The 27,574-nt window shown below is 36.1% G+C and overlaps 2 protein-coding genes across 3 annotated transcripts; one reads left to right on the top strand and one right to left on the bottom strand.

The window, feature by feature from the left end:
• Positions 1-874: 874 nt before the first annotated feature.
• On the top strand, positions 875-15,288 carry jak3 (Janus kinase 3 (a protein tyrosine kinase, leukocyte)). 2 transcript variants are annotated; one of them, XM_028027691.1, is made up of 25 exons: positions 887-1,025; positions 1,920-1,957; positions 3,442-3,648; positions 3,764-3,881; positions 4,605-4,722; positions 5,255-5,400; positions 5,599-5,893; positions 6,660-6,782; positions 6,883-7,040; positions 7,128-7,239; positions 7,540-7,720; positions 8,018-8,142; positions 8,273-8,404; positions 8,516-8,603; positions 8,917-9,041; positions 9,202-9,340; positions 9,425-9,576; positions 10,392-10,542; positions 11,270-11,397; positions 11,492-11,681; positions 13,169-13,293; positions 13,855-14,027; positions 14,764-14,881; positions 14,966-15,079; positions 15,180-15,288. In XM_028027691.1, the coding sequence occupies exons 3-25, from the start codon at positions 3,444-3,446 to the stop codon at positions 15,282-15,284; spliced, it is 3,321 nt and encodes a 1,106-aa protein (XP_027883492.1). In that variant the 5' UTR covers positions 887-1,025; positions 1,920-1,957; positions 3,442-3,443; the 3' UTR covers positions 15,285-15,288. The 2 variants fall into 2 exon arrangements, with proteins under 2 accessions (XP_027883491.1, XP_027883492.1); XM_028027690.1 differs by lacking the exon at positions 1,920-1,957 and having other exon boundaries at positions 875-1,025.
• A 3,848-nt stretch (positions 15,289-19,136) lies between these two features.
• On the bottom strand, positions 19,137-23,029 carry LOC114150430 (N-acetyllactosaminide beta-1,3-N-acetylglucosaminyltransferase 3-like). The gene is made up of 2 exons (XM_028026820.1): positions 22,959-23,029; positions 19,137-21,387 (listed from the first exon to the last, which is right to left on the bottom strand). The coding sequence occupies exons 1-2, from the start codon at positions 22,961-22,963 to the stop codon at positions 20,250-20,252; spliced, it is 1,143 nt and encodes a 380-aa protein (XP_027882621.1). The 5' UTR covers positions 22,964-23,029; the 3' UTR covers positions 19,137-20,249.
• Between the last annotated feature and the right edge of the window lie 4,545 nt (positions 23,030-27,574).

The following is a 27,574-nucleotide window of genomic DNA, read 5'->3' as shown; positions in this document are numbered from 1 at the left end:
AAACTGCACTAAAGGAATCCAGAAGCTAATTTGCACACATCTTAACAAATCTTTAACAAACTGAATAATGTTAACCAAGAGAACTTATACATTTCCAACAAGTGCAAACAGCAACATGAAAAGTGCAATAAGAAAGTGAATTAAACTCATAGTTCAAGCTGGATGTGAATGCAGTTTAGACCAGGTGGTTTTGGTAAAACTAGAACAGGAAGTTGCGCTGCTGAGAAGCGAAGCCACACTTGTCAGCTGGGTTTCTTTTCCTGAATTGTCAGATAAATCGATTTCTTGACAGATGGACGCTCTCTTCCACAGAACATGAACTTCTCTCATGATCTTTGCATCATCAAGAAATCTTTTAAAAGAAAATAAAAAAGTTCTATTTGAGTTTCTATAATAACATAATCATGGTGTCTAATTTTCTTATTGCTGCTTTATTTGTTGTACTATGGAGCAGCAACAAGAGAATCTTGCTCTTTTACAATCAAGCTTTTGAATACTGCAAATTGTGAATGGAAACTGTCCATATTTGGAACAAGCATGACTGAAATACAATAGACAATGTTTTCATACACAGAAAATTAAACTGTTTTGGAGGCTCTGAATGTTCAGATATTTTGCTGTAAATGTGTCAGGTTCTCCACAGGCTCATTAAAAAAGATGCAACAGTAGGAGAGGATTCAGGAAGTCCAGTTTTAGGAGAAGAAATCTCCTTTTTTTAGTCAGTGGGATGCATATTGTGGTTAAGTTGCCTAAGTACTGAACAGAATATCATTTTGCGTGAGAAGGTAAAGTTTTCTTTATGTTTTGTGACTGTGAGATAAAAAAAACTGACAGCGATGAGACACTGTCGACATTTTTGGTGCGCTTGTCAAAAATCAGGAAATCAGATAGGACTTCCTGTCAACACCCTGACACGCTGACAGTGACATACAGAGAGTAAGAAACGCAGAAGTTAAAAAAGGAAAGCACGAACTTACAGGAATAAACTGATGAACTGAAGAAATAAGGACATCCAAATGTAAAAGGTAACAGCTTGGCAAGCAACTTTAGGTTTTAATATTTATGTTTGGTGCTTGACGTTGGGACTAATCAGGCAGTTGTTAGAAATTATGTGCTGGGTAAGGTTGACTGTTCTCAACTATGAGAACACTGAAATGTTTCTCTGTTTTGATCTGCTGTAGCTGTGTGTGTTCAGTGAATGCTTACCTTTAGAAATTTTAATGTTTCAATATTCCCTTTACTCTGATGTGTTTCAGTGTGAATTCTGTGATATATGTTATTTCCTGTGTTAAATAAGTAATTTAAGAACCAGTTCTGAAACATGAAACAATGTGACAAAAGTTACCAAAGGGTTTCTGTACTTTACATGCTTTATTGCTCCTTATGTAGTAGAGCATGGCAATCGGTTTCACAAAACCCCAGTGGGAATCCCCTAAGGTCTTTGAATATTATTAAATGTATTGTGCGTAACCACCTAAAAGGCAGTGGGACAACAGTGTACAACACAAGTAAAGACCGATACCATGTTAGTGTGAAGTCTCATATTGCTTCAGATTCTCAAAGTTACTCTTTTCTGATTGCAAGACAACAGAATTGACTTTATATTCAGATTCAAACAAAGCAACTAATTGGCCCCAAAATATATGAAGATTTTCAACCGATTAAGCATCTTGAGTAATAAACCGAGCCACAGGAAGTATGAAAGCTTATAACAGACATGACCGAGAAGACAGAGGGTTCATTAAAATGAGAAAATGCTGCTAATGGTTGTCTTGTTTGGCCCTGAAGAAGAACTTTATAAAGAATTAGAAGAACTGGATTTTTTTCCTGACGATGTCGTGTGAAGAAGAAATCTGCCAAAAAGCCGCTGACAATAATCCGTTAAATTTACTCCAGTTTTTTTTCTTTCTTTGGTCTAGACAAGAGACCTAAGAACAGTCAGAGGAAGGAGTAGCAGGTGTGTGTCTTCCAAAGCATTATTGATGTGTTGCTACAGCTTTGATGTTGGAAGTATGAGAGATATGCAGTTCCATATGTATAATGACTTGTTGATTGCAAAACTACACATTTCCTTATGCTTTTAATGTATTCAAAATATTATACTTCTAAAATTTAAGTAGTTGTCTGTGTGTCTTAACTGCTTTGTAATTAAAGTACACAACTAAGAACATCTGTAATTTCTTGGAGCTGAACATGTAACGTGTACTGAGTTTATTGAGTACACATTATTCAATAAACTGTCTTGTAGTTTATTGTATGTATGTCTTGTTACATAATCTTGTTACAAGTTTTAGACATAATACAATCAGTAAGGTTTGGAAAATACATAATTAAAGCAGAGAAATACATTGCCTTTTCAACCTTATTATAGCTTTATTAACAAGACCATTAAGTTGAATATGTTTTAAACGGTCCTGGCCATATACTGTAAACATTGCTCTATGATGACACATCTTTTAACAGTAGCAACTAGACGTTTGGTCGTTTTGAGTAAATGGGACTTTCGAGGATTTTCTAAGTGTCTCAGGGGACCTATTGATTTAAGTGATTCATGTGTCACCTAAACAAGTTATGACAGAGTAAAAGGGCATATTTTGTCTCATTTAACCCTGTTTTGGTATTAATTGCAAAACAGTTATTGGAAATGCTCTTCTCACCAAAGGAAAATGTAAACATATCTGTCATCTCTCAGATGCAGCCAGGTTTTATTCACAATAAGACATGACTCACATACAGATGTGAGTCATGATGGACAGATACAGTATTTTGGCTTTATTTTCCTTTTTGTCACCTACTTGTCTAGTTTCATCAGTAATTTCAAAGACCCAAAGCAGACCATGGAAAAATGTGCCAAAAAGCTTTAAATGACCGTCAGCAAGTTTGTGGAAATATTTGTCTACAACATTTTGAAAAAAATAAACTTTATTAGAAACAAAGAACAAGAAATCTAATGTGATAGTCTCAATGTCTAGCACATTACCTTGTATATTAAATGGTGTTTCATCATCCACTTTAATAATTTTTAGTTTAGCTTTTTACATTTATTGAGGACAATGTTATATTCAAGCCTCATTTTATGTTTATGTAAATTTATATTTATTTATAGAGCTGGATATCCACTTTCACTCACATTTAGAAAAATCACTGTTCTATTTTCCCCTAGAACAATAACATAAGAGAAGGGGAAATATTTGTCTCAACATTTTTCTAATCCATAGATAGATCCATAACTTTTTAGAAGATCAGTGCAAACCCCACAAAGGTCTTTTTTCTCATTCTTGACATTTTAGCACCACTGACCATCAAATTCTTCCTGAAATAATATTTTTACTAATTTCTCTGAGGTTTTCTCCCCACTGGAGGAAATGTGACTTAAAATTGGGTTCTCATATAATTAAAATGAAGCAAATATCTGAATGCAATTGTCGATTTTATTCTCAGACATGCCGATGAATTTCAGAGAGGAAGAGTCGACCCCCCTAGTGTTGAGAGACCGGGGGGGCAGCCAGAAGTCCAGTTCGAGCATGGAAGTCGGCTTACAAGTACACATCTACTTTTTTCCTGGCACAAAGGAAGCGACAGTGATACAAATTTCATCTGGACAGATAAGTGCAGAAAATGTTTGCATCCAAGCAGGAAAGAAAAGTGGTAAGAATGAATGGATGAATAAGACTCTGAGCAGGAATTTCGGGTTGGTTTGAGGTGCTGGTTGCCCAAATAAAGTTATGTGTAATTACTGTATATATTTGTTTTTATTATCCAGGAATCTTACCAGTGTACCTGAGCCTTTTCGGTTTAGCCTCTGCAGATCTGTCATTTTGGTATCCACCATCACACATGTTTGACTCAGACGAAAACTTGGTCGTTCATTTTAGAGTGAGGTAAGTTCAATATTCAAAATTCTGTTTAAAAAAGCCATATGAATGCTTTTAGAACTATTTTATGTCATCTTTAGTGTTATTGTTACTAAAACAGTTAAAAGGAAGACAAAATTACTAATAAATGCAGATCTTTCAAGTGAAAATCTTACAAATGTGGAGTATTTTGTTGCTTGTTTTTATTGCATAAGTGTTGAAATGATTTACATTCAGAGTTAACAGTAGCTGTTTTATTTATGATTATACCTCCAAATATACTGTATGTCTCAATGGCATGTAGGGAAAGTTTCTCAAAGCTACATAGATTAGTAGTATAGTATAAGTGCAGCTCACCAACAACAATATGGGCATCTGCAGTAACTAAGGAGAAAAAGTTACCCCACCATGAAAATATATCTTATCAAATCATTTAACCTTTTAGGAACTGCACTTTGCACCATTTTGTGTAAGCTTTGGACTTCTAACAACATTTGAAATATTCACTAAATACAAGAGGGAGTTGATTTGAAATATTATTCCAACAAGCTTTGCAACAAGATTCTGGATTACTAAAAAAATCCAGAATCTTAATTAGTATGCATAAAGTCCATACTAATTAATGTCTGGTTCACATTAATTTCTGTACTTGGAAAGGGAACAACTAAATGAAAGACATTACTTGGCCTACATTTCAAAAGTAAGGCTTGCTTTAACTCACAAAAAATAATGGATTTTTTATGTCTTCAGGTTTTTCTTTGGGAACTGGTTCGGCCAAGGACCAAGAACTTCATATCGCTACAGTCTGACAAAGGACAGAATCAGTCTGGTGCTTGACTACAATGTCATAGATTACCTTTTTGCTCAGGTAAAGTACATGAACATCATGCTTATTAAAATTAAAGACAATAACTCACTCCAATATATTTTATATCAGTGTATTAATGATGTACAATTGCAAAGAAAGGCAGACTGTAAAAAAGTGACTTAAACACAATATCTTTCTTATAGTTTAAAAACAATCTTAGACATTTTACTGTCTCATGTAAGATTTTTTAAAGGGCACTGATGCTCATTTAGTGTATATGAAATAGCAAAAGTCAAAAGTTAACACCCACAATTTCACACATCCTCGGTGCCAATGAGTAGACTGAAACAAAAAGTGTGTTTAAAGCAGCTTTTCAATTCCAATACTTATTAATGCACCAACATTGACAAAAAAATAATTAACATAGGGTAGTGTTATGGTTATGGTTAAGTTGAGCAGAACCTATTTTGTAGATTTTTGTATTTTTTAGTGTAAAAATGTAGTTAGGAAAAACAAAAGGCTGAATATTGCATGTTTCTCAGAAAGTAAGGCATGTATTAAAGAGTGTACCCGGGTTTCTTTTGGTGTTTAGTTGAGAAGTGACTTCATTGCGAGTGAAGCAGGAATCGTTCCACCTTTGAGCGCCCAGGAGGAATGCCTCGGCCTTGCTGTGCTGGACTTGTGGAGAATGGCTAAAGAGCGACGCCAGACTATAAGAGAGCTCTGCAAAACTGTCAGGTATTTACAGCTTAATAAAGCCTTATTTTATTTTTCATAATAGATGACAAAGTGTTTGCACCAAATCTCAGTTTTTCAGGCTAAAAAACACATAATAATACATATTATGTACTCTTTTATTTGAACTACTATAGCATTTTTAGTGAAAACATGCTATATTTGTTAAAGTCTCTTTTTACATGGATTGCCCTTCCTCAGCTATAAATCATGCCTCCCCAAGTCACATCGGCATGAAATCCAGAAACGAAACCGCCTGGACCGCTTTCGAATCAGGAACACCCTTAAGCGTTTCTTGAAAAAGCTTGGCAAATGCTCAGTGGACGAGTACAGCCTGAAGCTCAAATACCTGATTGAACTGGCTGGCATCGAGCCGTCTCTCGGGAGTGAGACCTTCCGTGTCAATCGTTCTTCCTCCCACTCAGAAGCAACTTTCACCCTTCTGCGGGTCTGTGGGGAGACAGGAATTCAAACTGGTCAACTTGATGGTGCCCTGGTAAGAGCAGAGTTTGTACACAAAGAAGGTTATTCAGTTGGGTTCAATATTTAGATGAACAACTTATAATTTCAGTTAATTGATCTTATTTCTCAGTGTATAAAAACTATATATTTAAACATTGGTGCAGTGCCAGTGTCAAATAGGACCTTTGGGTTTAGTGGGATTTCAGAATTACAGGTGACGATATTTAGGTTTCAAGGGGTTCCTCAGTTTTGAGAATTTTGCATTTCACACTTGAATGTCCAAACAAAGGCTATGAGTTTCAACTAGTCATGCAGTTTAAAGCATTATCAATAAATGAGTCAACCCTATAACTTAGACTACATTGATTAGGATATGTTGATATTCAAGCAGCTTGAATGAACTACTAATCATTCCTTTAAAAAGTTCAGAAGGATTTCAACCAAACTGTATCCAGTCAATCAAAACACTGCAATCTCATCAGTGTATTCCAGAATGAGGACATTTATATTAAGGATACAAGCCAACCCAGAGGACAAAACCTTGAGGTGTCCCAAAGTAGGTTAGCACAGTGTATAAAGACTTTTAGCCAAATCTTGCAAAAGTTTCCAATTGCAAGATTGGAAACAATAGAGCATCAATTTGAGTACGGGGTCAAACACTTGTAGACATCTTCATATAACTGGTTGCCCTTATGTTCCAGGGTTTAATTGTTCCATCTTTTTGGTCAAGTGTTACTTTGTTACCCTTAGTAGAGAAAGAGTTTTTGTTATAAAATAAGTCCATCTGCTTTTTTTTTTAGGAATGGCAGATCTTCTGTGATTTTCATGAAATTGTAGACATCAGCATTAAGAGAATCTTAAACGAGATGGTCCCACAAGACAGCAGGATGGTAACAATAACTCGGAAGGATGACAGATGCTTGGTAAATACCTCTTTATAAAAACTTTTCTTAATTTATATTTTATATTAAAGTTTTGCTTTTGTATTCTTAAACTGATTGGTTTTCTCATTTGCCATTATAGGAAGCTAGTTTCCAGAGTCGCAAAGAGGCACTTTCGTTTATGTCGCTGATTGACGGCTATTTCAGACTAATCACGGACTCAAGCCATTTCTTCTGTCAAGACATTGCTCCACCAAGCCTTCTAGAGGGACTCAAAAACTATTGTCATGGCCCTATCACGTGAGTCTTTTTGAACCAATGTTTAATTTGACTATTATTTTGGCGTGAACCTGTTTAAGATATCTCTTTTACATTTTGTGGAATCAGATCAGAGTTTGCAGTCAACAAGCTGAAAAGGTCAGGATGTACAGGCGGTACCTTCCTTATACGGCAGAGTCCAAAGAACTACAAGAACTTCTTCCTCACTGTTTGTGTTCAGGTAAAGACAGCAGGCCATAAGAATTATACACTCATTAATTTTCAAATGACTTATGCAGCTCTTTTGTGCATTTTAATAACCTGACATCAAAAAGAGAAAGTCTTTGGAGCCCTTTGGATTTATATACTGTTGAAAGATCCTTTAAAAAGTATTATAGGAGTCACAATCAATTTTATGATTTAGTATAACTGGCGATTATACACTGATGATGACGTCCCTGTTTTTTTTTTCTTTATGCTACTTCTTTATCTATAACCTATTGTAAATTGTAAATTAAATCTATTTGTTCTATTTCTGCAGACCCCTCTTGGCCTTGATTATAAGGACTGTCTCATTACTAAAAATGAGAGCTACAGCCTTCCTGGTCTCACAAAATCATTTTCCAGCTTGAGAGAACTCACCAACTATTACCAACACAACAAGCTGCTGTTGGCCGAAATACCCGTCAAGTTAACTCGCTGCTGTCCACCTCGACCCAAAGGTACAAAGTTATGTGAGTTCAGGGACACTTAGGTAAATGTAAAGCTTGAAAGACAAAAAGAGAGCTGCGGTGCTGCTTCATCAAATGGTTCAATTGAAATGTCTGCAGCTACTCGACAAAGTATTTTGGATAAATAGGCTATTTTTTGAATTAGTTGAATAAATTTCACAATGTCCCTTTTATCATATAAGCTCAAGATTGCTTTGTAATAATGACTAGATCTAAAGTTACAGCCAATGTTCTCATACAGTGCATGTGTTCAAGTGAAAGTGAACATATCTATTTCTGACTCTGCAGAACTCACAAATCTCATAATTGTAAGAAACAGCAGCTTGTTTGAAGCTCAAGGGTCTCCAACACCTGAAAGAAACAAGTTCAGTCACATTCAGATCCACATGATCAAATTTGGAGACCTGAACTGGGTAAGTATTCAGATGTGGGACCAAAATTAACATAGCACAACCTTTATATTTGGGCTGTATGATTTTTATTTTTGTACTTACTTAAGTCTCTCACAGCAATTAGTGCAATGACTTTGGTATTTCATGTCAGGGTGACAGCCTTGGACAGGGCACCTTCACCCGAATCTTTAAAGGCTACAAAACTGACATCCGTGATGGAGGAAAACACATGACTGAAGTCATCCTAAAGGAGCTTGATTCTGCTTACAAGAACTGTTGGGAGGTGGGTTTTTGTGAAGCAAAGCAGAATGTGGGAGTCATTAAAGATTCAGTAAATTCAAGTTCCCTGTATATGTATGTTTTGTGTAACATTACTATATTTTCTTTTCCTCAGTCACTCTTCGAAGCTGCCAGTTTGATGAGCCAAATTTCTCACAAACACCTCCTCCATGTATATGGAGTCAGTGTACATGAATCGCAAAGTAAGTTCAAACCAACTAGATTTTGTTTCAACCCTTTTTATTACTATTATAATAGTAACATGAAGTGTTTTAACTGATCCAAACAGCATGTGAGACAAAAACAGCATAAAATTTTAGCGACAAAGGTTAATTTCCTGAAATTTAATTGATGTTTTTGGTAAAAATCCATTGCGTTTGCCACAATATGTTACACGTCCAGTGCTAATTTAGTCTCCCTCAGTCCTCATGTGACCCTGCTCAGCTCTTGTGCCAGCATTTGAGAATTTGTATTTGAAGCCCAGCTGTAGAAACAGATCTTGCTGTGCCGTTACAGACATCATGGTTCAGGAGTTTGTCAAGTACGGAGCCCTTGACCTGTACTTGAAAAGAGGAACATCTGTCTCAGTGAGCTGGAAACTCAGTATAGCCAAACAGCTTGCATGTGCACTCAACTTCCTGGTAAGAAATACATTTTACAAAGAGGAAAACAGAGTCTGCAGAAAGTTAGGTTAAATTTGCTTATGTGAAAGCTATACAGGTTTTGGAAATACCCCGCAAAACACAGTAGAATAAAACTTTAAATATTTGTGCTAAAGATAAAATTACAATTCCATTACAGGAAGAGCAAAACATTGTTCATGGAAATATCTGTGCTAAAAACCTGCTGCTGGCAAGAGAAGGTGACCCCTCGCTGGGCAGCACTCCCTTCATCAAGCTGAGTGACCCGGGCATCAGTGTGGTCATGATGGGAAATGATGGTAACATTAAAATATATATATATTTCACATCATGTCTTAAACAAATAAAAAGATCAGAGTTAATTAATGGATTTTTTTTCCCAGTTATTCTGGATAGGATTCCCTGGGTGGCTCCTGAGGTGCTTGATGCCCCAGATAATCTGACACTCGAGTGCGATAAGTGGAGCTTTGGTGCCACTTTGTGGGAAATCTTCAACGATGGAAACTCCCCATTGAGAGGCTGGAACTTAGATCAGGTATAGTCATTCATGTAACGCAGAGGCTGTGCAGCGTTACAAGTCACTACTTATTCAGTTGAGACTGAGTGAGAACATTTTTTAATGTTCCCTAATAATTTGTGCAGATCATCAGATTTGCTTTATTAAAAATGTAAGTTTGAATTAGTCATGTGCAAAAGAAATGTGTTTAGATGATAGAAAACTATATTTAAGTTTTCAGGATTTTTTATATTCTTATTTTGTATTTTTGTGAATCAAGTCTTCCCAAATTGCTCTTGATAGGTGGATTTATGTCTTAACATAAATGCTTTTATGTGTTTAATGGTGCTTAAACTTTAGAAGGTTAGGACAAAATCAAGCAATAACATTTTTAATTGCTCACTAATCTTTTGTATTAGTTTTACTGCATTTGTGATTATTCTGATTCTGCTAATACATAATCCTGCTAAGGTGTAGAGCTCTTCATTTATAAAAATAAATTCTATTTCATTTCCAATTTTGGCTCCAAACAATCTAAAAAATATGACTTAAAACAAATAATTAAATGTATTCATCCATACTGCTTTGCATGTATATTTCTGTTGTGTTCCTGCATTGGTAAATATGTTAAAAGCACTAAACTACTTTAATAGTGCTATAATAATCTAATAATGTCAACCACTGAAAAAACTTTCACAACAGAGTCATATTTGCCCACAAGGGGAACACATTCATGCACAGATAGATCAGTGGGCAGGTTTGGGTTATGTGCCTTGCACTCTGACATAGTCAGACTGGCAACTTTCCAATTGTCAAGCACTTATGAAATGTGCTTGTTTGTGTTTTTGCTGCAGAAGAGGAATTTTTATGAGAACATGCATCAGCTGCCTCCTTCCCAGTGGACAGAGTTAGCAGATCTGATCACTCAGTGCATGGACTATGATGCCTCCTTCAGACCATCGTGTCGCAGTATCATCCGTCAGCTCAACAGTCTCATCACATCAGGTAGTAACCCACACTAAAATAAAACATTTCTGCAAACCAGAACCACCTGTGGGAAGCAGTGTCAGTCACAATCAGGCCAGCTGACAGCTTTGCCTTGGCACAGGCATGATACTCACACCCACAACATTATGTAATTAGTAAAATATTAATTAATATTTACCATTTAAAGGCCCAATTAATCTTATCTATCTGTAGTCTGTAAACTGTAGCTACAACTTGCTCCTCAGGTGACCAGTACCAATTCTTTTATCAAAGTGATGGAGGCTGGCTGACTCAGAGCAGAGGGACAGATTGAAGCTGAATATTTTCTTCTCTGTCTGTAGCATTTCAAACTCTACTAGAACTCCAAGCCAGAAGTTGTGTTGGCGACCAAACCAAATATTAGCCTTATATTTTTCTCCACCATGAAGCAAAAAATATACTCAACCATAATTTGATAGTTAGAGGAGGAGGCCTACTTCTAGGCCTCCTCTGCCTTGACCCGGGAAAACTAACTTGGTTGTCCACGCCTGTTGGCGGCCATGGTCTCAATTATTCTACTCATCTCTTTTATTTTATAGCTTTTTGTGGAATAAATATTTACCTGTGTAAAATTTTAATTAGATTAAAACTTTGTTTTAAATGTCTTTGTACTGTGTATAAATGCTTCTGTACTATAGTAATTTCTATATTTACAAGACATTGTATTTAATGCAGCTGCTTTGTGTATTTATATGTTTTGTGACAGATTACGTAATACTTCACGCTACTGAACCGGTGACACAGAGCCCCATGTCCACAGCTCTCAACCTTGTTCCACATGATCAAACACTGTTTGAGGAAAGACACTTATGCTACATCTCCCCACTGGGAAAAGTAAGTTTGAAACAACAAATTATCTACTAAATCTTGCATCATATTTGACTTTTGCAGAATGGTCATTCCCAGAATCATCTGGTTATATCTGCAGGGAAACTTTGGGTGTGTTGAGCTTTGTCGCTACGACCCTTTGGGTGATAACACTGGTGAGCTTGTGGCTGTGAAGAAGCTCCAGCATAACAAAGGTTCCAATCTAGAGGATTTCCAGAAGGAGGTTAAAATGCTCAGTGTTTTACATTGTGACTACATCGTCAAGTACAGAGGAGTCTGCTACAGCATGGGTAAAAATGACATACACACTTATGGACTGGAACATAACAGAAAAAGACTTAAAAAAAATTCTCAAAAGAATAAAATTTAAAACCTAAAATTGTTGCTGAATAATCAAATCCTATGTTATTTATTAGATTATGTCTAATTATTATTTATGTTTTAATTAATATTATCTCAGGAAAGCATGCTTTTAGAGACGTTTGAAACTTACCATTGTATTTCAGTGATTCTTGAAGAGGGACAAAAGAGGTCCTACGGATAAAGCACAAAATTTGAATAAAATATACACAAAATATATATATTTTAAATATCTGACTAAACTATCCAGGGCCATGTGAGCACAACAATGGTGTTTGCTGAATATTGTAGTAGGAGGATGGTGTCTTTAAAATCCCTTGTCTTGGAACAGAACTCAATACATTATAATAGTTTAAAACAATTAAAGAAATACTAAGTTAATATATCATGACAATTAAGTATAAGTATTCAAATAAATAATTATAAAAGTATCCATAAATGTAATAAAAAATCATTTTTATATATTTTCCAACTCAATTGAAATTTGTCCCAAGTTTTTATCAACACAGTCAGACATAAAAAAAAAAAAAAAAGTTAAAAAAAATCAGGCCTTATTGGGGGGCATCACAACTTCTGAGGACCCCATGACCTCTTCCTTTGCTAAGAGGACTAAGAAGCAATAGTTAGCTTATGTTATTCTTTTGTTTTTTCTTCTGTTTTATTCCTAAGTTGCTCGTCACAACCATGATGTGTCAACACCATAACTGACAATCTGTAAAACTTTGATGAAATTTTGTTAAATAAATGCTTAATTTTATTGTAAAGATTTCATGGACCTGATGAGCTACAATATGGCCTCCTTCAGAGTAACATCATATAGATTGAGGTAGTTTGGCATTTCGTCAATTCCGTCAAGAGTTTTTATCTGACAGTGTGATTCTTTCAGTGATACTGTTGACAAATCTCACTTAAGTGTGCAGTTAATTCATTTTAATGTATTTTACATAAATGACATTACTTCACATGCATCAAGTATTTCTTTTTACTCACTAGTTTGTCAACTCAGAGTCAACTCCGTCAGATGGACTTTATGTTGTTTTTTGTTTTAAATAATATTTCTTTTGTTTTTTGAGAAGAATTTGTCTTTAAAACTGAGTAAAAAATATCTCTAATAGGGTCATTAAAAATAATTTTATATTTATTTTTGTCAGATGGTGATGACAAAGTTCTAGGTTAGGTCCATTAAAAATGGAATTTTCAAAACAATGTTGCAACTGGGAGCCTGAACCTTAGCAACGTTACATTTCCAAACCATTATTTGTCATATTTGAATACATAAGCTTGAGGAATAATTCAATTTTTGTTCTTTGAAAATTTAAACCCATTTTGTCCCACTTCTCAAGGATCACTGATTTATGCACATATGACATTATGCACTGGGCTGACCTGGTTTATTGAATTGCTCGCTTGTTCACAGGTCGCCTTAGCATGAGCTTAGTGATGGAGTATCTTCCGTATGGCAGCCTTAATGGCTATGTGTGGACTAACCGTCATAACATCACCACCAGGCGGATGCTGCTTTTTTCTTCTCAGATTTGTAAGGTAAAGGTCACAGACATCAGCCTTTTCCAAATACATAAAAATGAATGAGGTTTATATTTGATTAACAAAAATGCAAAGTTCAAATCTTTACTATCACAAAGTATAACTCACAGTGGTTGAAGTATGTGTGAAATATATTAATGCAATTAGAATTTTAATGTCCATTGCATATATAACATGCAAATCAAAAATGTATAATCTAACAGCAACATCACATGCAAATTCTGACTGTGCCAGCTGACATGTTGGTCAGCTTGTTCTCTCAAATCAGTGCTACTTCAGTTTGGATCTTAACATAAAGTAGGAAAAACATGAATTTCTTTTCAGTTTTAAATTTAGCAAACATGCTGAGGAAGCACTTCTGTTTTCTCCGAACCTGTAACGCAACAAATCCCTAGGATTTTGATAGGCTTTTTTGACTAGTAGTCCAACCAAACAAGCAATAACAAAAAACTCTTAGGTAAAAATCTTGTCTGACTAAAAATAGCTCACTAATTGCAGGTTTGACTATTTCTTTTCTGCCTCACATTCTTTTGTGCTCACCTGTCTTAACTTTTGTAGGGAATGGAGTACTTGCAGACGCAGCGTTATGTCCACAGAGACCTTGCAGCAAGAAATATTCTTGTTGCCAATGAGTTGCTGGTGAAAATTGCCGATTTTGGACTGACGAAGGTCCTTCCCTTTGATAAGGAGTACTACCGCCTCTCACAGCCTGGACAGAGCCCCCTCTTCTGGTATGATTTTTCCTGTTTGAAATATACAGGAGTCAACAAAGTACAACTAGCAGCATTTTTAAACAAAAAAAACAAATTAAACATCACTTATAATATGTAAAGCACCAACTATCTAGATCAGGGGTCTCAAACTCCAGACCTCGAGGGCCACAGTCTTGCAGTTTTTAGATGTGCCACAGGTACAAAACACTGGAATGAAATGACTTAATGACCTCCTCCTTGTGTAGATCAGTTTTCCAGAGCCTTAATGGCCTAATTATTCTGTTCAGGTGTGGTGCAGCAGAGGCACATCTAAAAGTTGCAGGACTGCGGCCCTTGAGGACTGGAGTTTGAGACCCCTGATCTAGATCAATATGTGAAAACATTTTCCTCCTGTTTTACTGCCTGATGTGACCTTGGTTTATAGGTCACATTTAAATCACAAATTTAAGATCAAGTTAGAAAAAAAGAGTGGATTTGAGTGGACCTACTCCCCTTCATGGGCATGAATGCACTTGGGTATCATTAGAGCTATTCTCTTTGTGCGTACGATATTGAGATGTGACATAACAGCCATACTTTATAGCTGATACCACGCTCAGCACAATCGAAAAGGATCAGGGTCTCCTTGTAGAGCTGACATGATCATTGCAAAAGTTTCAACCAAGCATCTTGTAATCAAAGTTCTTGACCTGAAAAGTAAAATAAACGTCTGTGTGAAGCTTTTGATGAAACCTCGTTGCTGCATGTTTTGCAGGTTAGCTCCAGAGTGCCTTAATGAAAATAAATTTTCCCACAAATCAGATGTCTGGAGTTTCGGGATTGTTCTCCATGAGCTCTTCTCCTACTGTGATAATAGCATCAATCCCAAAAGAGTAAGAAAATGGGACATTGTTACATTCAGAAATGTAGGGTGTCTAATGTTTATTTTAAATTACAATAATATTTTTTCTGCTCAGCTTTGTTTGCAGGAGATTGGAGAAAATGTTCAAGGTACATCTCTTTCAATGCACCTGGCAAACATGCTGGCGAGCAACTGGAGGTTGCCAGCTCCTCCAAGATGCCCTCTGCAGGTCTGTTTGCTCTGTCTCAGTATTGGGCACCACCTGAATAAAAAAACGAATTTACAAATATAATTTGTTACATCTAATCATTGTCCCATATTAATCCCAGGTCTACAGTTTGATGAAGGACTGCTGGACGTATGACTTTGACAAGCGTCCGTCTTTCTCTGACCTGTCAAAAAAGGTTGAAAATATGATCCAGGATGACAGATAAAACACAAAAGGCTGAGAAAGAGGCCTTGCTGAACCACACAGACAGTGTTTAACAGCAGCAGTATTGAATTATACATTTTATTTATTGTCTTCCTAAGCAGTATTTCCTTTACTTTTGTTCTTTCCTGTATTTGGAAGCCTGTGGATACTTGGTAATAAGTAATGGGATCGTATACATTGGTTTCAGTGAAAGCAGCAAAAGTTAATGTACAGCTTTTTAATGCTCCTTAACACATCATATTGCTGGGATATTTTATTTTTATTTTTTTTTTACATACAAAGCTGTAGGAGCAACTTTCATTGCATAGATATGGATTTAATTTCAATATAAGTGCTTTGATAAATAATAATTATTTCTAATCTCTGCAGATACTTTGTAGTTGTAGCATTTGACAAGTACTGACAGTTTGGCTTAAAATATATCTATGTGTAGAGTTTCTCAAAGGTTTCTTTAGTGTCACTGAATATCCTCTGACATTTACTTGTAAATGGTTAACTTCAAAGTAAGTCAAATCCCCTCTTAGCAATGCCATTTAATTAAATTAATCTAATCATAGCTTTTATATATTTTTGCTTTCTTTAAAAGATCTGACAGAATCACAGAGTAATCTAATTGTCATTAGTAATATGGATAAATAATTCATCTTTTAAGGCTATTTCTAAATTCAAAATAAGCAAATATGTAAATATCTTCAGGCAGAACATTTCAATAGATTATTTAAAAAATTGTAAAAACACCAAAATGTAGGAAATGATGATTTTGTCAATCTCATTGTTGATAGAGAAAATTTGTAAATATATAATTTAGTATAACAATGATTTTCATTTATGCTGTTTGTTGCCTTGTGTTTGAACCGATTTGCTGAGTAAATATTCTTTTTGTCCTCTTGATTCTTTGTTTCTTTCATAAAAACAAATTTGAATAAACCTTCTGATGTACATTTTGTCTTGAAATTTAATTAAAGATAAGTTTGTTGCAAACTTTTGCCTCTGTCTGTTTGCTGGTAATGCATGATGTTACTTTACTTGCCTCCACTGTCACAAACTTCATCTGCTCTGTACAAAGATGTTTCTGTAAGGTACTTCTACTGGGTTGGACAGGCAGCCTGTTGATTAGTTTTAGCAATACTGCTGCCACCTAGTGACTTACCTATGGCTACGCACCACTATTTTTTAAAAATAAGAGTAGTTTTAGATAACATAGTTAAATAAAACAAAACAATTAATTGAATTTTAGATAACTTGCTGTCAATCATCTGGAGATTTGCTATTGTAGGAGCCATTTATCCTTTTCTGTGTTTATCGCCACCAGGGGACGAATTTCATTTTGAGTTCTGTGTGTCTGATGGGAGATGGGTATTTAAGGTCAACCGTGATTCGGTTCAGGTGTTGTTAGTGGGAAGAGGCAACAGTTTTCCACTGTGTTTGGTTTAGGTTTTGATGTCGAATTTCCGTGTAACTACATGGAAGTAGCAAACAATGGACATTGTTCTGTACAATAAATGACCTTTTTATAAGTCAAACTAAAGATCGGCATGGTAAATCACTACTGAACGCACGTAAGAACAACGCCTTCAAGCACAACAACCAGTAGCCTAAAATATAGGATTTTAGCCGCTACAGCTACAACATAAAATTGTCATTATATGGACAATATGATGAACTCAGCTTTCAAACACTGGGACATTAGTGTTTATCCAGTGCAGTGGAGTTTGTTACACTATAAGTTTAATTAGTTTATAAAATCCTCAGGTAATATTCATGATCCCAGTTTTCTCTGTATTTAGTCTCATAGTTGGGATCATCTGTTGTTCCTGCTCTTTATTTCCTGCTTCACAAAGCCTAAATTATTCATAGTTTTTACACACTAAATGTCTGCTACCAGGCTTCAGACCTAACAGGTGCCATGTTGTGATTGCATGATCTGTTTTGCCAACTTTTCTCTTTTTTGATTTACCACGTGTCATGTTTACACATGACACATGTGGCATAGAATGAAAAGAAAGCACTAATAAACTGTATGTAATGTGTCATTCTTTTGCCATGACAAGTAAAATAAACTGCAGTTAGTTAATTTAAAAAAAAAAAAAGCTTTGTTTCTAATCCTTCTAATCTTTAGCCCCTGAGATATGACATTTAATTTTCTTCTAAATTATTTGCTTTTGGAAAAACATATCGTTTCTGCTTATGTTTCACTTTCTCACCCTTACATTTCATCTCCAAGTTTGAGCCTTAATCTCTTAATCTATTCAAACCAAGTTCCTGGAATAAGATACTGCATTATCTTTTTTGAAAAATGACTTACCTTTATCTCCCACGACCTTCTTATGGCTAAAACTGGCTCCTTCTTTATCACTTCTTACTGCTAAATAGCCTTGCATTTTCTGTTTTGAAACCACCATCCAACAAAAGCCACTTAGACCCTTCAGTAATCTTCTTATACTTCAGACTACAGTTATATCATAATCGCCATAATGTTCCACAACATCTTTATGCAACCAAATACCAGTTAGAGCTTATGAGTCAAAGTTCAAAACAAAACTTTTTGTGAAGATGAGAAAAGAAGAGGAACAAAATCCTCTTAATTCTTGTACCCTTCCTGATGGTCACAAAGAGAGGGGAAAATGTGCTACTTTGTGCAAACCTAAGGAATGAGACCTAATTTAGAATTATTTGTTAAACACACACATGAACACAAAAGGAACTTCTAAGTCAAAGTTATTTAAATCATCTGAAAACTCTGCCTTAAGCTCAACTAGTTAGGGGCTTCCCTCCAATGTTCTGGGAGTCACAAATTTGACTGACAGTACAGTTATCTGTCTCTTTGTCCCACTATTTTCATGATAATGTACTTTGCTTCTTCTGATGACAGTGTGAACATTGATGCCTATGGTGTACTCAACAGGAATTAGGTCTTCACCCCATGGAAACTCCCTGAACTTGCAGGTTCCCTTGATTTCAATGAAGTCTGGTCTTGCCCATAAAAAGGATTTATTTGAACAACCCCTCACAAGGAGAAGTGACATCAGCCATTGTGAGTTTCAAAATAGTTGTTCACATTGAATTCTTTCCTCAAACCAGTCAATTAAAGAGAGCTACAGCATGCTGTAAAATCCTTCCAAAAGGATTTTTAAAATCCTTCCAAAAGGATTTTAAATCATAAAAAAGAAATGTTTGTGTCATGAATCGGTGTGTTGAGGGGTGGTGAGGCAGACGCTATAGACCCAGGTAAGATTAATAGTAGATTTTAATAATGCAACATACAGTCCAAAACAGTCCCAAAGCCGGGCAGCACGGCCGAGCTAAAGCCAGGGCTCGTCGCCGGTAGTAACCGGTAAACGAGGGACGAAAAATAGACTGGGCACACAGGAACGGAACGACAAACACCAAGGGCGGCAAGTAACGACAAGGACCCAACGAGGAACAAGGAACACAGGTGGAGTTAAATACACAGCGGGTAATCACAGAACGAGACACACCTGGGAACAATCAAGGGGAGGACAGGACAACGAAGAGACTCAAGGACACAGAAAACTCTAAATAAACACAGAAAAACACAGATCCTGACAGTTTGTGCTTTTCCAAGCTTGGTAAAACATGATTCTTATGCCTACTTGAATCATGTTTTAAGCAGGCATACTTGAATACGGTTTTAAGTTTAAACTTAATTTAAACTTAAAACACCTGCCTTAAAGCCTTAAGTCTCATTAATAAATTATTTTCAAAATAAAAATTTGTAAAGGAACTTCTAGATTCGAAATCTTTCAACATTCAAACTAAAGATTACATAGGTGTAAAAAAATAACTCTTCCAAATCCACTTAGGTTGAGAAACACATTTATTTTTTGTACAACTGAATTAACTGATAGTTTTAAATAATATAAAATAAAAATGTAGGCATTGCAATAAAGAAAATGATCTAGTTGTAACTTCATATTAAAATGAATTGTTTTACGTGTAACATCTCCTCATGACCATGCAAATGATCTGTTAAGCAACAAAGTCACAAGTTAACATAAAGGAATAGGCCTTGTGAGAAGCATATTCTGATAAATTAGAAAAACTGATCAATATCACCCCGTTTTCCAATAAGTTAACAAATCAGACCTTAGTTAAAAGAAAAGAGTTAAAAATGACCAAATTTCCTACTTCATTATCTTTAGGCCGCTAAAGATAATGGTCCCTGGGTCTTCAGACCCCCCGGGAAGACCCACGACACGTTGGAGAGACTATGTTTCTCTGCTGGCCTGGGAATGCCTTGGGATTCCCCCGGAAAAGCTGGAACAAGTGGCTGGGGAGAGGGAAGTCTGGGCCTCCCTTCTTAAGCTGCTACCCATGTGACCCGACCCCGGATAAGCGGAAGAAAATGGATGAATAGATGGAAAATAACAACAAACCCTATACAGCACCAAGCTAACCTATAGCTTAGAGGCACTTTACCCTCAACATGGTTTCTTTTCCTTGTACTTCACATGTAATTATGAAGAGCTTAAATAACACCCTTCCACAAGCCACTTGTGGGTTAGCCACATTGTCCGTTTGCACAAACTTATCCTCATTTATCCACATTTTAACAAAATTTTGTATTACTTTCACAATATGACTGATGGTAAAATCAGTCATATTTTTTTCAAATATTATTTTCAAAATCACAGTTTCAAACATGAATACAAGTCATGTCTAGTGTTCCCTGGTCTTCTGTCTTCTTTCTTTAGCTTATCTTGAGTTATTAAAATAGAGATTGTCTTTCTTCTTATAAACCTGTAGCCACACACACACCCATATATAATAAATTAGAATTTGAGTTCAATGAATTCACCTTTAAATGATTAAAATAACCTTTTTAAAATAACCTTCAAACTTCTGAAAAGAGCCCAAATGCTTAAAAAAAAATCCAGCCATTTTTTGGCATTGTTAAGCTACAGTCCATTTATCCAACAGACTGGAGTCCTTGTCTGTGTTTCTTTCAGGGGTCACATTTCAAATGTGGATCATGAACTTCTTTCCACATTAGATACATATCAGCTGGTAGAAATCTGTGTACTAATAGAAGATCTCTCAAATAGCAAGCTTCAAGATTGTCTGGTCCTTCAGATGGTATATTTATCCCTAATGTTTTCACACCGCTGTGAGAAGAAGGTGAAAGTCCTGCTTTGGACAGACACATCCCCATGTAAGCATCATCGATGGGGTGGATGGGTATGGACTGTGACATCCTGTATATCACCATAGCCGTGTAGCCGGACAGAAGGTATCCCCCTCCTCCACAGTAAGGTAGGTATGTGTTTGACTCCTGAATCTGGACTGGAATGAAATATTTGCTTCCCGACCACCTGACGACCTTTCCGTCCAGAAACACGTAGCCAGTGAAAAGGTGCTTGCTTCCATCATTGTCAGGGAGGTTTCGGAGATATTCCATCATGTTGTCAGTGTGGGCAAACACATCGTCGTCGCCGTTAAGCAGGAAGCGAGCATTTGGACAGTTTCTCTCCATCCACCCGTAAAATAGCATTTGTTTCAGTGTGAGGTTGTAAAACATGTCATTGAAATCCCACTGGAGGATGTCATTGAAGTCCTTTTGTTCCTCTGTCAGTAATCTGTTTAGCTTTTTCTTCTCGTTACCAGTACCTGATGTTCCTAAGATGAATATCCGACGAATCCACATACCTTTATGGAGCCTCTCTTTGGCCCAGGTTTTACGTAGTACTTCCCGACGGTCATAATTCAAAGGAGAGCTTTTGATGACAAGTAGAAGGAAGACTTCTTTGTACCTGTTATCTCTTCCACACTTGTCTGGCAGGTCTAGCAACAGGGGAAAAGTACGGCAGTGGCGGTAGTACAAGAAATTTTTTAGAGCATCAGGAAGAGAGCTGAAGTCTTTTATGTCAGCAACCGACATGTTTGCTTCACATTTTGGAACTAAAACTTCCTGTGTGTGTAATTTGGTGACAGTTTCTGATTGATTGTCATTGTTAAAGACGTCAGTCACTGGGCGGCTGAAGAAATTGTAGTTTGTAAAGTCAGCACTGTACCGATAGAAGTAAATGACCATAAAAATAACTCCCAGCACAAAGGGAACTGCAATGGTTCCTCTACTAAAACTCCTGTAAGAAAAAGACAAAAGAAAATAGCATAAAATATGTTAATTGTTAATAAAACTGCTAATTTCATGGATTTATTTCAATGTAAAACTACTTAAATCTGTTTCATTTGCTTTCTGAATGGAACTGCTAAGGTTAAACTTGACTGGAGATTTGAGTGTCTAGTGGTCAGTGCAAATAACTGAAAAATTTACCTTTTCATGAGTAAAATTAAAGGATTAGACAATAGATTTTCTAATCTCCATAATTTTGTGCTTCATCGATATAAATTTTTTGTAAAAATGTCTAATAGCCTACATAAACCTCTACATCATCAAAGTATCGCTGTAGGTTAGCAATTCAAGTCTGTACTTATTGTCCTTACAATTGTCTAAATGAAGTCTTGTTTTTTTTTTGCAACTTAAGTGCGACTCAAGCTGGAGTCTCAATCTCAAGTCAACATCTCTGTTAGAAACTGAAGAAGACTTTTGCAAAGACTTCCTCTTTGCAGAAGGCTCCATGTTTTATTGTTTTCTCTATAGACTTTCCAGGAAAACTAGTCCAATCTAAAATTAGAAAGGTGCATAAATCCAGTGTAGTGAAAAGTAATATTTTACTTTTAGGTAACCCTAACACCTGACTTTTCACTACAAGTGTAGGGATCTTCTTTGGACTGTTTTTCTTTTTCATACTTTTCTGACAGATCGTTCTTTGTAGCTACTTTTAAGTACAGATCTCGCCATAATCCAGTCCATTTGGTGTACACCAAGGTTCTGTTATGGGGCCTCTAGTGTTTTTGTTGTATTTGCTCCCCACTGGGCGCAATCTGTCATCCTCTTATCCATCCATCCATCCATTTTCTGTGCACCCTTGTCCCTAATGGGGTCGGGAGGGTTGCTGGTGCCTATCTCCAGCTACGTTCCAGGCGGGAGGCGGGGTACACCCTGGACAGGTCGCCAGTCTGTCGCAGGGCAACACAAAGACATACAGGACAAACAACCATTCACACACAAACACACACCTAGGGAGAATTTAGATAGACCAATTAACCTAACAGTCATGTTTTTGGACTGTGGGAGGAAGCCGGAGTACCCGGAGAGAACCCACGCATGCACAGGGAGAACATGCAAACTCCATGCAGAAAGACCCCGGCCGGGAATCGAACCCAGGACCTTCTTGCTGCAAGGCAACAGTGCTACCAACTGCGTCACTGTGCAGCCCATCCTCTTATACCTCATATTATCCATGTGAAAAATTTAAAATCCAGTTTGTAAAAGTGCTAAGACTCTATTATACTCCTAAAAGTAGATGGCAGAGTTTTCTTCAATTAAATGAAGACAAAACTGAAATTGTTATCTTTGCAGCAAAAGGAGACAGACAATTTCAAACAAAAGGAAATACAATATTTTCAAAATCTATAAGACCGATTTTTGTATTAGATATAAACTTGGTTTCAAGCTTTGAGCAACAAGGGGAAACTTCCTTCTTTATGCATGCATGTGGAGCGCAGTTATAGACGTCATTATATAGTATATAGAAGATTTACAATAAAGTCCGAAGAAAATCACAAAACATTTTCCAGAAATAAGTCTTACCTCATAACAGCAATTAAAAGATTTGCTGAGGCAACCTGGCTTACTACAGATTCTCTCAGTGGGGCTGCCGTAGTGCGTTCGGTTCCAAATGCTGTGACAGATAATGGTGGGGATTTTTTTTACCCTGAGTGTAGCCTGACAGGTTGCCTCCTGTTCATTGGGCATGCGCAGAATGAAATTTCAAGGATGAGGTAGACCTACGTGAGGAATAAGGCTATCACAAACCAACTACAACCAGGTGGTCCATGTATACTCAGAGTCCAGGCAACATTAATCAAATAATAATTTAGCATGCGCTAGAGTGCTCCCCACAAGAGTAGTGACATGGGATAGTATTATTTGCAGGGTTTTAAAATATTTTGAAGTAAAAGAGCATCATAGCAGAAAGGTATTTGCTGTTTCCATTAATAGAACATTTCTCCATGTGCACTGGTTTCTTCCTAGTCAAAACATAAGCATTTGGTTATAATGTAATTTAAACTTAGATTAGGTAGGACTGTTCCATGTTTGCTTCTGTTGTGTTGCTCCTATGGACACACCTTTCCAGGTACATTCAAGGAATCTTACATTCCTTTGTCACAATGAATAGTCTCCAAATGACACAGCAGTCATAGCAGGTGTAAACACTGGACAAAAGAAAATAACTACCATAAGAAACACTACATGGAAACAGGAAGGCTGGAGTAAAACACAGAAAAATGAAAACGATTTTTAAAAAAAAACTTTGTTGTTTTAGTATTATTAATCTTATACACATAACATATTTAAAAAATAACTGTATAAGATACAGGAATGAGGCACAAACAGCCATTATAATAAAAATGACACAGCAGAGGGGTTACAAAATACACGAATATATTGATAAAAATAAATAAAAAGAGAAATATCCATCCACAAAATCAAGCGAGAGAAAAAGGAAAACACAGCTAATTTCAGTAGGTAATAATTCAAACTTATTCAAAACATGCCATCTAACGTGTGAGAAAAATATGCAAATTCATCTGTGCGTTCTGACGTTTTTCTCAGCCTCTTTAGACAGAATGAAGCTGAACGAGATAAGATCAAAGTTTGTTTTGCAGAATAAGCCAACCAAATTACAATGCAAACAACACAAACACTGTCCAACTAGTGCAGCTCTAACCATTAAAAAGACGGTGAAGTAGTTATTTATCAAAATGGAAAACAATACATGTCAGGAGTGGGTTTTTTCTGTTGATTTGAGTTTTTCTGTGTGTTTATTTTAGGTTTCTCTGTCTTGAGTTTCCGTGTTGTCCTGTCTACCCCTTCATTGTTCCCAGATGTGTCTCGTTCCATGATTGCCCTTTGTGCATTTAATACCACGTGTGTCTCTGCGTCTTTCTCGGGTCCTTGCCATACCAGTCATACCAGCCATACCAGTCAGTCGAGTCAGTTGAGTCAGTTGGTTCTGTAGATTCTGTAGTTTCTGTCGTACCAGTCGCTACCAGTTTTGAGCCTTAGCTTTCTGCTTATCTGTGCTGCCTGGTAGTGATGGCCAAATGAAGCCTCATGAAGCAATGAAGCTTCCGGCCCATTGCTTTGCCCAAAGGTTCATTACTCGGTGGTTCATTCATTTCTCACTAGTGACATCTGCTGTTCAAACTGTGACAGCCTTGTCACTCAGACAGACATATTTAAAAACAATTAGTACATGCAATATTGTCACAATTTTTTTTTGTCAAACTCATGTTTAGTAACAGGAGAGTCAATTAAATCCTATTTAACTAATCTTTTTTAGTTATTAAAATGATTTGTAGTCCATCCTGGTATATGTTGACTGTCAGTGGCTGTTTTCTTTTGTCATCGACTGATTTGACAATAGACATTTGTTTTAGTGTACTCGGAGTGCAGTGCTTGTTGGGGCAGACAGTATTCTTTGAGTTTTGATTTGCCTCCTAAAAACTAAAATTGTTCAAAAGTTCTCTTTTTCTTGGATTCCTATTGGCTCTCTGATTTGATCCCTTATATTTTTACACACCAGGCCAGAATTTTACTCTTCCAACAGCTTTAGTCTGATTCTGCTGTGCAAGACTGATATATTTTTGCAGAACAAAGAAGTGGAAATTTCAAGAAGGTGAGAATTTTGGAGGTGAAGGGTTTAATTATTTTTTTTATTTAAGAACCTTGTGAATGATCATCTCAAAGTATTCGCAGATGTCAAATTTTTTCTTCTCACTGGCTCCTTTTCAATCAAGTTCATTTGTGTAGCACATTTCAGCAACATTGCAGTTTCAAAGTGCTTTACATAATAAAAAACACACAAATATAATGTCATAAAATATTTCATTATTTCATTTCAGGTTTTAGTTTCTTTCCCCCAAGGTTTTAAGATTTTATGTTGGATATTTTTTCCATTACAGAATAAACTTGAAATTTGATTTTGGAAATAGAAACTAAATTGTATGAAAACCTTGAAATATTGAGATATTCTGTTTAATGATTAAAGTCATATTGAAAATAAAGTGAAAATAATATCTTAATGAAAATGACGGATTCTGAATAGGCTGTGTTCTTCCTGAGCAGGTTTGGGATAACTGGGTGTTTATATGCTGCAAGAGAAATATTGCCTTGTTATCTAATCCTGTTCTGAAGTATTAGCTCGCTTACACAAAGCATGATTGTCATGTCTTGTTATTTTGACTTCACTGTGTGTAATTTTATTTCCACTTTTTTACATCATCTCAAAGCTATTCTTGTCAGTTTGCCTTTTATTTCATTTTAACCTTTTTCTCATCATTTCAACTGTTATCTTAAAATGTCCAAGTCCATGAAAATATTTCTAGTTAATTATAGTTCCTCATAAATAACATTTGGTTTCACTGGAAAATATTAAAACAATTGCACCTGCTTATATTTGGCATATAGCCAACCATGAGTTAAGTTTGAAAACCACATGTCACCCTGGTCTGACTTACACTTCATAATAAAAAAGAAAAGTTTGAAACACTACACAAGGTATTGAAACTTATGGAAAAACTTGTGTTTTCTTAATAAAATATCCTGTCATGTTCTTGGTACAAATAGAGCATCTCACTCAGGATAGTGTTCATTCAAAAACCTACATTTCTAGGTAAGAAGGAAAAGAAATTTATTGCACAAAAAGTATAATTTCTACTTCAAATAATTCAGAAAAAGACGGGAAAAGTCATCTTGTTCAGGGTGTACCCCGCCTCTCACTCTCATGCAAACCACACAACCAGCTGGTATAGAAGCGGAGGATGGAATGAAGGGCTTGTATTTACTATGCACTAGATCAGGGGTCTCAAACTCCAGTCCTTAAGGGCTGCTGTCCTGCAGTTTTTAGATGTGCCACAGATACAAAACGCTGAAATGAAATGGCTTAATTACCTCCTCCTTGTGTAGATCAGTTCTCCAGAGCCTTGCTAATGACCTAATTGAGTGGTCTATTCATTCATTCTATTTTATTCAGGTGTGGTGCAGCAGAGGCACATCTAAACGTTGCAGGACAGCGGCCCTCGAGGACTGGAGTTTGAGACCCCTGCACTAGATGGTGCTGTTACATCATTTTCTCTAGAAGTATTCAACAACTTATAGAATTATAACCTAATGTGACATTTGGTCAATAATGTTGACCAAATTACATTGACTGTTGTTTTCCTTCCTGAAAACCATACGTGTGCTACCTGAAGCCTAAAGATTTAATGACCCAATCACACACTATAGATCAAGGAAATCCTTCCTGCCACATGCCATCTCACTGTACAATAAAAACTAAATCATTGTTCTGCACTAATCAGTCCAATTTTGCACAACTGCACTGTGGCACACTTGCTGTACATATATTTACAGATACATATCTGCATTTTTTTGAATCTTTGCAAGGACTGCTCTTAAGTTGCTTTTTATATTAACAGCATTTTATATTTTACAATTTATAGCATTTTATATTTTATTATTTTTTTTTTTTATTTTATCTACAACTACTACTCAGTGGTAGTTGTTATTGTGTCTTGTCTCTATGCTGTAACTGCGAAGTAATTTCCCTGCTGGGATAAATAAAGTACTTCTATTCTATTCTATACATTCTGCTTTTGCTTTTTATTTATTCAGCTGATATATCTTACATTAAACTCTGGATTGAGGAAAGACATAGTTCCAAAAATATTAAATAATGAAACACATCTGGCTTTGTGTCCTGTTATAAGAGATTAAACGTCCACTCTGAAGAACAAAGAGTCAATTATAATGCCCTGTAAAAAAAACAGTCACCAAATATAGATATGTTTGTTCAGTTCTGCTTTGATGACTGAAGTATTTATCTAGAAAATCAATCTCAAGTAAACATTCAGTGTTTTCTTTTAGCCATGCTCTGGGAAGGAAAAGACTATATAATGTAAACAGTGAAAACTTTGTATTAAATAATAGCATGTTGTAATATACACAAACCACACATTATTTCAAAGAGTTTTAATTATGAAAAATATATAATAGACAATATCTCCACACCTATTCAAACCCCAGCCCATTGGGAAATTTAATCCACACAGGAAATTAAAATTTAACTTGTCAGAGCAGACAGTTCATATTGATTGGTAATTAGAAAACAACACACTGCAGGTATCCGAATACATGGTTCA

The sequence above is a fragment of the Xiphophorus couchianus genome, chromosome 9, assembly GCF_001444195.1.
Source record: "Xiphophorus couchianus chromosome 9, X_couchianus-1.0, whole genome shotgun sequence".
Classification (NCBI taxonomy): domain Eukaryota; kingdom Metazoa; phylum Chordata; class Actinopteri; order Cyprinodontiformes; family Poeciliidae; genus Xiphophorus; species Xiphophorus couchianus.
Note: the sequence above shows the minus strand (reverse complement) of the source record. Positions and strands in the feature narration are given on the sequence as shown.

What these genes read in the sequence shown, in the direction of transcription:
- jak3 (XM_028027690.1), top strand. Translation starts at nt 3,444, where the DNA reads ATGCCGATGAATTTCAGAGAGGAAGAGTCGACCCCCCTAGTGTTGAGA. An exon ending in TAGATTACCTTTTTGCTCAG is followed by an intron (nt 4,723 to 5,254) that starts GTAAAGTACATG and finishes TTTGGTGTTTAG; the next exon opens with TTGAGAAGTGACTTCATTGC. An exon ending in CTTACAAGAACTGTTGGGAG is followed by an intron (nt 8,405 to 8,515) that starts GTGGGTTTTTGT and finishes TCTTTTCCTCAG; the next exon opens with TCACTCTTCGAAGCTGCCAG.